Raw genomic sequence first — 10466 nt, forward strand, 5'->3', positions numbered from 1 at the left:
GCATCAAAAAGATATCTCTGCTTCTTTGTCTTTTTTTTTTTTGCCAAAAACACATGAAGAGTTTAAATCCAAATTTCTATATATATATATATATATATATATATATATATATATATATATAAACTTTCATTTTGACAACCCTTGCTAAGTTAATAGCTTTTACAGATATTTCACAAGTATATAAAATGGATTTTTAATGGGGCGTACCTAAAATAAATCATTGGGTAAGATCAATGCAAACAGGTTAACTTCAAATCAATGTACATGTCTGATTACTTCAACTGATGTATAATTTAAAAAGAAAATCAGTTTTGTGACAATTTCACGCAGTGCTCTAATTTGCCAACACACAAATGGTGCATCTTGTGTTCCGCACAAACGTATTATTGAAAGGCAATTGATGATGACCTTTTATTTTTTTTCTTGAAATTGTATATAATATGAAAGCAATAAATATTACCAGTAAATAAACTTTACTTTTTAGATTTTTTTTTTTTTACTATTTTCTCATTAAAAACTTATACAATCTAATATACATTATGAAAAGTTGTACAGCTTTTTTATTTAGGTTTAAAATAAGGACTCACTTTTATTTTTTTTATATGTAGATATAAATATATATATTTTGTCAAAATATATGATCATATTGTCAAGGAAAACAAAAAAAAAATGAGACAAACATACATCTCAACATTAACATTATAAATTAGGGTCCAAGTGAACATTTAAGGGAGCGAGGTGGGCGGGCCTTCTGACAGTTTATTCGTAACTCATTGTTTCAGCGTCAGTGTTGCTTCGTTCGCAGGTCAGCGGCAGCCGCATCCCTCCACTACCATTTCCTGGTAGTTCTTTAGGACCACCTTGTCGTGTTCGTCTAGGTAGAGCATGGAAATGGCGCTGAGCTCCGTGGGCACACAGCAGGCCTTAGGAATGTTCGTGTTCACAGAGTTCACCAGTGTCTGAACGATGGCGTGGTTGGTCGAGTTCAGGTGGTCCGCCAGGGGGAAGGGGCACTCCCCGTGGCAGTAATAGGCCTGGTAGCCAGGGGGCGCCACTATCCAATCATTCCACCCGACGTCGCTGAAGTCCACGTATAGCGCGTGGCGCCGGCAGTTGCGGTTGCGCTTGCGGCCCCGCTGCTTGGGGCTGCGCTTGGCCCGACGGGTCAGCGGGTGGCCCTTGCCGTCGTGGCCAAAGGTGACCAGGAGGGGCCGCAGCTGCTCCCAGTCCTCGTCGGGCTCCCGGTGCAGGGAGCGGCTGACTCGGACGTGCCGGCCCTGGTGGCGCGGCGTCTCGTTGAGGTGCAGGACCTCCACCGCCAGCCCGTGGTTGGGCAGACGCTCGCGCGTCCAGCGCAGCACGGCCGGGCTGACGTCGAAGCTCTCCCAGCGCGAGGCGTTGTGGCGCACCAGCCGGGTGTCCAGCAGCCTCGTGATCAGCTGACCGCCCAGCGGGGGCTTCAGCACCTCGTGGACGTTGATCCGGTGGAGGCCCGCGTCGTGCGGGGCGGCCTCGCCGACGGCCTCGTCGATCTGGCGGCGGTAGAGCCGCAGCTCGGCCGAGGAGAGCAGCTCGTCTTCTGGGATGCTGCTGAGGTTGAACAGGAAGCGGAGGGGCCTCCTCTCGCCGAACCTTGGCTCCTCCTCGTGCACCATCTCCATGTGCTCTGGAATTTCAAAGGGCAAAAAGGACATTAAAAGCTGAGTCAAGCAATATTTCAATATTTAAACTCCTTGTAATGTCAAGGATTGCTCAATACCGCTGAATGCCAATACCGAGTGTTATAATATCTCCGTCCCTACTTTTCCCTTGATTTTGTCTGTTTTTACCGTCGCTTTTTTTTTTTTTGTCCAAAACAATTACCGACTCCTCTTGTCCCAGTTCCGTCAATCCTTGGGATTCCAACCAAAGTGTTCTGACATACCGTCTCGTTTCGGGGGCCGCTTCGGCCTCGCCATACCCCCGCGGTGCCTTAGCTTACACGAAAGAATGTGGACGTGAGCCTTTAAAGGCCGCCGGGATGCCTGAGACTAAATATACACGCGCGGCGCTTCCTGGTCCATCCATAAGGATCCTCCAGCACTTCTTCCAAGGCCTTTCTCTGAGCACTTTGCTGAAACATGCATTACGAGGAGGGTGGTGATTAACGTACCACAGCTACAGTATAAACACAGTGGTGGCTCCCTGTTCCACGCTCGAGTCTGCAGATTTCTGGCAAGATCACCATTGTTGGGGAAAGGAATGTTGTGTCTACTATTTTCCTGTTCAATCCACCCCTGTTATTTCACACCCGGGCCTTAATCTTGCCCAGGTGGTTTTCATTATTGAAACCTGCTGTGCTTTTGATTGGCTCTGTAGTTTTGTTCACTTAAGACATTGATCATTTTCATTGTGTATAATCATCACGGTTACAGGGGGAACGCGGCCGAAGCCCGTTTGCCCTCGACCTTCTCTGACGCCGGGGTGAAAAATAAGCCCGTGGCAAATCGGAGACCGAAGCGAGTGGCAAATTTGGAAAAGCGGTTAAGATTTTCCCCCGTCGATGCATAATAAGCCAAATTCATTAGAAAGGACATTCCAAAGTTTCCATGGATGTATTTACCCTTTAGGAAAGGATTTTATTATGAAAGAACTAGATTTCTTACTGCCTCGCTTGACCAAAGACGAAAGACTAAATGCGTAGCCCGACTCCCGGGTAAATTGTCCGAACGCTGTGCTGCCGGGGGGTACTTTCTCTCACCTCGCCGCTGCCCCAACAGGAGGGGGCTACCGCGGAACTGCGCTCACGAACATGCACGAAAATGAGCAACAAGTTCACACCCCCACTCGGAAGGCCCCAAAGCATGTGATTAACATAGTTTATATGAGGGAAGAGGAAGGGAAATGCCTGCAGAGAGCAGCAGAAACACACTAAAGGGCGCACGCACGTGCACGCATGCACCCGCGCCACACACACACACACACACACACACACACACACACACACACACACACACACACACACACACACACACACACACACACACACACACACTTTCTTCCTGAACGGCCTTGGTGCTTTGGCTTGTCAGAGTGTGTTGGTTTGCGCTAACACTAATAGTTAGGCAGGCCCCATTAAGGCTGACTCATCCCTCCTCCTTCCCTCCTCCCCCTAAGGGCGGATATGCACTCCAAGTCCCGAAGCTCCCCGGCCGCCTAGGCTTGCCACCCTACACAGATCACATCCTGGATCCGCCGCCCCCGGGTACGCCGGCCGTCACTCCGCGAGGCCGGCCAGACGTCCGCCCGGGTCTCCCTCCCAATTAGCTTTTTTCGAAAACCCTCGCCGCACTCGCGAGCAGATGAGCAGATACGTCCCCCCATCCTGGACGGGGAGATCGGCGCACTAATTGAAACCTCTGGCTCTCTAATTTAAACTCGGCAGACCCAAGCCGCAGTAAACAGAACCCAAAACCCTTCAAGCCGTCTCCAGCTCTCCTGGTTCCAGTCTTCCCTGTGACCCTCACTTCAGAGACTGTTTTTCTAACTGCAGCGTCTGTTCCCGGCGCCCACATTGTTGGCAGCGGGGACTTTATTTAGAAGGCTGCAGAGTAGCATTAAAGATAATTGCACGTTGAGGAAGGTCCTTCTAAAAGAGCCCTCCATATAAACTGGAGACATGAGAGAGGAGCACAATTCAACTCCGGGCCAACGCGGGGCTTTTTTAGGCCACGCAGCGCTGGGTGGGGTGAGAAGTGTAACCTAGTAATATGAAGGTATGCCTTTTCCTCGAGCCGCTCACCAAAACGCACGCCGAGTCGCGTCGAATGAGGCTCTGGGGAGACGAGAAAGCTTGTCTGGCTGATTTTTTTTTTTTTTTTTTTGTACCCTTCTCTGGACAGCATTTTGTGACCACATCCTTAAATTCTTTCGTATGTCACGAAGGGCGGGGATTTGTTACGTTGGTTCTCGAGGCCAAATAGGAAATATGGCATGTTTTATTCTACACACTAACAAGCCCGCGCCCAGGCAGCCTATGCTAATGAAATGGGCGGCGACCGCGAGTGTTGGAATGCCGGGAGACAATAGCGTCTCTTGTGGCTGAGTGTCTCCCCTCCCCTAGAAAGGGATTCTCCCGTTTTCCACGGTGGTTCCCGTCACCCCATGCCCCCCACGCCCGCTCCTCCAGTTCCCACGTACCTTCATGGTGGAAGCCCCTCACGGTGTTGGCCCGGCTCGCGGACCTCTCGGGGTACTCAAAGGCGATGTCGTGCACCCCGGCTTCCTCGGCCTCGCCCGACTGTAGCCGGTAGAGGTCCACCAGGTAGCGGGGGACGGTGGCCGAGCGGCTGGGCCGCGGGCGCCGCTGGAGGCCGAACATGTGCAGCAGCGTGGCCTCAAAGTCCCGCAGCAGTTCATGGCTCTGGGCGGCCGAACGACCCTGCAGGCCCGGGACTTTCTTCTTCCCTTCTTCGGGTATCAGACTAGCATGGTTGCTCTCTCCCAGCAGGACTTGGCATATTAAAATGACCATCAGCATTCGATTACCAGGAATCATGATGTCTCTGCGGGAGACGGCAGATGTCACAGGGAGAGAGAAAATTAGGCGAGTAATGAATAGGTCGGGGAGGAGAGGAGAGGATGGGGGTGAGGAGCGGGGAGTGGGAGGTCCTTTTGTTTTTAATTCCACTTTAGACCATTTTATCCCACAGTCTCCACACAGGCCGCGCAAACCCCGTGACAGCCTCCCCTATATGTTTCCACTGAGAGCGCGCTGTAATTGGTTCTAATAGCTCGGCCTGCCTTGTTTACTGTAAAGCAGGCCCCCGATCAGATAGAGCACTTGCTTTTTATCTCTGGCGACATCCTCCGTAAGGTAAACAGCTGGTTTAAGAAGCCAGCTCTCTCAATGGAATCCGAGGGCCATTCCTTTTTACTCCCCCCACCACCCACCCACCGCCCCCACCCACCCCCGTCACCAGCCTCCTACCTCCTCCACTATGATTAGACAAATAGAACAGGCAGCCCCGGGGTCAGAGCAAATTCTTAACTCAATAAAGAGCCAGAGCGTCCCTCACAATCTGATCCGACAAGCTGCGGGACAAACCAAGGACCATGTGCCGCACATTTCGCCAGGATTTTTTATTTTTATTATTTTTTATACCTTTTTAAACAAGAAGGGTTTTCCTTATACAAACGCTTCACTCCTACACACCATGGAGATATCCGGGGTTTAAAACAACAGGATAAAAGGGGGCATAAAAATCAGAAGCCTGGGATTGGAGATGGGGGCCGGGGGGAGTGCAAGACGCGTCACATGCCACATATTTGAGTCGGTCCGGTCCACTTACCGACAGAAAATAAAGCATGGGAAAACAGTCCATGTTTGTTGGGAGCAGGCAGAGGACGCGTTCTTTCAGGAAATGTTAGGTGGCGTTGGGAGGCGGCGGGAGAACGTTGGAATGACCCTGTTCCTGGAAAAAAACAAACAAACGAGGGAGAGACGTTAGAAACCCAATGCAGCTTCAGACCCTTGGATTGAAACCGAACTGTCTGTTTCAGTGAGTGACTGTAGAGAGTGAGACACACAAAGAGAGAGGGGGAGAGAGCTAGAGAGAGAGAGAGAGAGGGAGAGAGAGAGAGAGAGAGAGAGAGAGCGAGCACGTATCTCTTTAGGGCTTATCGTTTTGGCTGTTTACTGCAACTGCAATGTCAGGACTAAAGTGTCAAATCACAGGGCGGAGGTTGCCTCCAAAACACACACAGGGCTCAACAGACACACAGAGGTGGGAAAGGATTTTGGGACGGAAAAATAGCTTTGAATCACGAGGCAAAGCAGAGGCCTGTTGAAAACTGCATTATTATTCTTTTAAAATTAATAAAGATCTTGCACGATACGAAATCCTAAAATAAATTGTCTCCATAATAGACTGACAGGCAGCTTTAACTTCCCTTTAATTCTCACATTAAAGTGAATACAGATGTTTGTGACAAAATTAATGTGGGGAGTGAACTGTATAGGGTCGCCTCTTTAAAAAGGCTTCAATTTATCTGAGAAACAAAATACAAATAACTAACAATATAAATTCTGTAGTTCCGGGTTCTCCCCGGTGGAAATATCTCACTTCAACGTTTGCAGAAAGTTGCACAGGTTCTGGTGGAAGGACGGTCGCCAAAGCCACCAACGCCAAACTTCACCCACGCATGACAATTATGACCAAAAGTGGACTTTTTGGTCATAATTATCTGTGCATCTCTCCACCGTGCAAAGGTAAACATAAACCAGTGAAATAATACCCATCAGCCTGAGCAGACGCCTTCCCGTCGACACCAAAGCTATCCCACTCACAACAACCTCGGCCCTGAGGACTCGCTCATTTTAATCCTCAAATTCCATTTTTTTTTTCTTTTTTGGGGGGGTAGAGACTGGGCCTGTGAAAGCGTGCGCGCGTGCACACACACACACACACACACACACACACACACACACACACACACACACACACACACACACACACACACACACACACAGAGCCCTTCACAGAGCAGACGTTTCAACTCAGTGATGCAGAGCAACGCTGGTGTGTCATCATTTGGATTTGGTTCCATTTGGAAGCGCTCCAGGCATTACAGCAGCGAGGACGCACATCAACACCAACATTATGTGTGTAACGCCGAGGTAAAGGTGTGTGTGTGTGTGTGTGTGTGTGTCTGTCTGTGTGTGTGTGTGTGTGCGTGCACGTCTGGGTTCATATCTGTGTTATTATCCTTATCCCTGCTCGGCTCAATGCGCACACAAATCAAAGATCCGTTTTTTTTTTTCCCCTTCCTTTCTTCTGAACATCATAAGAGGTTGACCTCCATCTGACCTCTGCTCCTCGGTCTGCTCCTATTTCCTAAATGTGCGGAAACGAGTGATACGCCGCGCGAGAACCTGCACGTTTCGGGAAGGTTTGTGTTCAATGAAAAATCATTAGCACGGGCGTGTGCACGCGTGAGACCCATGCACGCGACTCGTCGGTCCGTGAGAACCGCGGCAGAAGCACAGAACATGATCAGCTCCATTACCCATGGGGTGGGGGCTCCATCTTTGTATGTGTGTGCACGTGCGTGTGCGTATGCCTGTGTGTGTGTGTGTGTGTGTGTGTGTGTGTGTGTGTGAATCTTGGACAACAAACGCTCATTGTACAGAGCGGGCCTCTCCCATGATTATAAGGATTCATAACAGTCAAAACACTGACCATGCTCAACATCTCATAAGCAGCCAATGACAAGGCCCGGGGCTGGAGACCAGAGGCAGAACGTCGTGTTGTGATGATGAAAGAAGATGTAAAACAGACAGGGAGGAACTAGCAGCTGTGGAACAACTTCTGGGAGTTATGTTTGACAGGCCCCCTTTTTCTTTTTTTTTTTTTTTTTTTTGTTGTTATAAGCAAAATGTTCCCGCTCCGGCCGTTTGAAATGATATATCTGCAGTGTCATTAAAGGTCTGGAAGAGGAGGATTAAGGAGATTGTATACTGCAAAATGTATACTGTTTTTTTTTTTGTTTGTTTGTTTTTTTTAACAGAGAGACTTATTTTTCTGCAAAAGCCACAGGCACACACACGCTCTGGCCTTCTCCTTTCTCTGACCAGAGATAATATGATCAGACTCCACTAAGGCCTCTTTAGATGTGTTTACTGAGGAATTTGACAGGGCTGATGGGAGGAATGGAAGAGGGGAGCAGGTTACATCCCTTCCCTGGTTTTACACTTTTATCTGAAGATGCTGCCTTGGGGTGATTGTGTTCATTATTATTATTATTATTATTATTATTATATGCAAATGAATGATATACTTCATGTGTATTGAACCTTTTCTACATAATATGCAACTCAAAGTCCTTTCAATGATTAGAGGGCAAAAATACTAATGATATAAAAGCAAAGTGCATTCAATAAAAATAAAAACTCTCCATTTTCTATCAGTTTCCGTTTTGAGCACTAACAATGAGGTGTTAATTCGATGGATTCCTGTAGATTGACCTCTAACTCCCCGAGTTGTGCCATCAGGGAAAAACACATCCAAATGTTAATTATTACCTTTCTGCGCAAAAATCATTTGAATGGTTTGTTATCTTTCTGATAACAACTGGGCTGAAACGAAATCTAGTAAGTGCTCAAACTATAATTGATGTTTCTTTCCCCCCTTTCCATTTAGAAACTGTCTTCATCATTAATGTCTAAAACGAAAAAAAGAAGAGGGGTGGGGGGGACTTTGTGCCTCCTGTTGTTTACTAGTTCAGGTTTTGGATTTATTCGCCCCCCACTGAGGGGTTTCAGCAGTTAGGACATTCACAGTCAGTGAGATCACTCACAGCAGCTTAATCACTTTTTTACACTATTACTGTAAAACAACGCAAGTATAACACATGCATAACCAATTACAGATCAACCATGTGACCACCGACATGCTTTTACTAAAAATATAAATGAAAAAAAAAAGGAGGGGGAACAAAGTGAGCGCATTAAAATAATATCTTCTAATCAATTTGCACAGCCCTCGCAGTTAATTGCAACGTGTGCAGCCGCAGCACACCGGGCCCCCGGTGCAGAAATGCTGCATCACACGGATTAGGAAATAACTCTGAATAATGGGTCAAGACATTAAAAAAAATCCGCGGCGGCCAAATCCAACAATCAAGCCGATGAGTCCATTTCCCTGCATGATTGCATAGAAATCTGATTTGGAAACAGTGCGGTGGCCGTGCCAAGGACGCGCACGGGCCTCTGAATAACCCCCCCCCCCACCCCCCCCACCTCCTCCCCCCAAAAAATAAAACAAAAACACAAACGTCTGCAACTTATGTTTTTCTAGATTAGAACAATGAATGCGTGGTTTTAGGTTTACGGTTGTATATTATTTTTTATTTTCCTACGATAATGATCATTTTAAAGCCTCTCTAATATGTCACCTTAAAGTTATTAAACAAATAAGACAACGGTCCGCGCGGTCAATGTAGGTTGTGCAAACTAAAATAAAAGAAAAAGAAAAGTCATTTCTGTTTTGTTTTTTTTTGTTTGTTTTGTTTTTGTTTTGTTTTTTTTTAATTCTAAAAAAAAAAGTGATTCTGAGTAAATAATTGAGTCTTACACAACGTGCTCGCAACGGGGGAGGACTTTTAAGTAGATGCAGGTGTCCAGATTGGGCAAACGCACTCCAAAGCTGGGGAAAGGTTACCAAAGAAGAAGAAAAAAAAAAAAGAAAAGAAAAACAAAAAAAAGCGGATAGAATACAGCCCAGGAATAAAGCCCCGCTCAGCATGGGCCGTATCCGCGCACCGCGCTCTGCGTCTTTTCCAAAAATCCGTGCAACTTTTTTTTTTTTCTCTCTCTCTCTCTCTCTCTCTCTCTCTCTCTCGCTCTTCTGGTGCGCGTTCCAGTTTGGAAATGACCTCATTACGCTGCTCTCTCACATTCCCTGGCACGGAGACGGGCTTTCTAACCTGCCGCACCGTGGCTCCCAGGACCCGACGCGCTTTCGAAACTGCGCTTTTTATTCCCCGATAACCGACCGTTTTGCGGCGCGTAATTGTCGCGTTCTCGGGCGACAGGAGAGCGCGCGAACCCCACGCAAACCCACGGACGGTGAGGGTGCCCAGACCGACGACAAGTCCCAGCGCAGTCCGAGAGAGCGCTCCCTGATTTTAAAACAAAAACAAAAACAAAACAGATTGATTAAATGCCCATCTTACCATCAGTAGTGGGTACAGGTATCCTCGAATGAAATGAACGCGACAAACAGGGGGAAGGTGCGAGATCCCTCCACGCAACTCGGATCCGGTCCAGGTTTACGCGGAAAATAAAAAAACAAAAAAACAAAAACAAAAACAAAACAAAAAAAAAACTTTGCGCTCAAATAACGCACAGTGAGTTCCACCCCCCTCCCAACTACGGAGGAACGCGCCGACGCATTCGTCTGAATAATTTATAATAATTAATAATAACCCCCTCCGCAACTCTCCTGAAAAGTCCTAAAAAGGACGGGGGGTCGCCGGCCGTGCGCTGCGTAAAAAGGCGCTCCGTCTCCAGGAGTTCATGACGCAGAGCTCTCCAGCCTCCAACTGATCAAGCATCCAAAGCCTCTTGCAGTTTTTATGTGTCCGCCCAATTTACCCTCCCCCCTCCCCCACCCACCTCCCTCACCCCTCCCTCCCTCCCTCCCTCCCTCCTCCCCACCTCTCCACTGTCTCCAACACCTTGGATAAACCTCCTCCTCCTCCTCCTCCTCCTCGCCGTGCGTGCGTTTTGAATAAAGCAATATCATCATCATCATCACCCTCATCATCACCATCACCATCATCATCGTCGTCGTCATCGTCGTCGTCATCGCCATCGTCATCATCACAAAGCACTTTGGAACTTTGACTGTTGCGGATGAGACTGGATGGTTTGCATCACTTCCACACGTTGGCTCTCACGTTGGGTGTAAGCGCATTCGACTCAC

The 10466-nt window shown here is 47.9% G+C and overlaps 1 protein-coding gene across 1 annotated transcript; it reads right to left on the reverse strand.

The window, feature by feature from the left end:
• Positions 1–181: 181 nt before the first annotated feature.
• On the reverse strand, positions 182–9910 carry bmp4 (bone morphogenetic protein 4). Its single transcript, XM_080012418.1, has 4 exons — positions 9715–9910; positions 5331–5453; positions 4180–4544; positions 182–1666 (listed from the first exon to the last, which is right to left on the reverse strand). Exons 3-4 carry the CDS (start codon positions 4535–4537, stop codon positions 807–809), a joined length of 1218 nt encoding a protein of 405 aa, XP_079868544.1. The 5' UTR covers positions 4538–4544; positions 5331–5453; positions 9715–9910; the 3' UTR covers positions 182–806.
• Positions 9911–10466: the final 556 nt, after the last annotated feature.

The sequence above is a fragment of the Zeus faber genome (assembly GCF_960531495.2).
Source record: "Zeus faber genome assembly, chromosome: 13".
Classification (NCBI taxonomy): domain Eukaryota; kingdom Metazoa; phylum Chordata; class Actinopteri; order Zeiformes; family Zeidae; genus Zeus; species Zeus faber.

Coding starts and splice junctions, on each gene's coding strand:
- bmp4 (XM_080012418.1), bottom strand. CDS start 4,537: ATGATTCCTGGTAATCGAATGCTGATGGTCATTTTAATATGCCAAGTC. Junction 1,667..4,179: donor GAGGGGCTTCCACCATGAAG/GTACGTGGGAAC, acceptor TTGAAATTCCAG/AGCACATGGAGATGGTGCAC.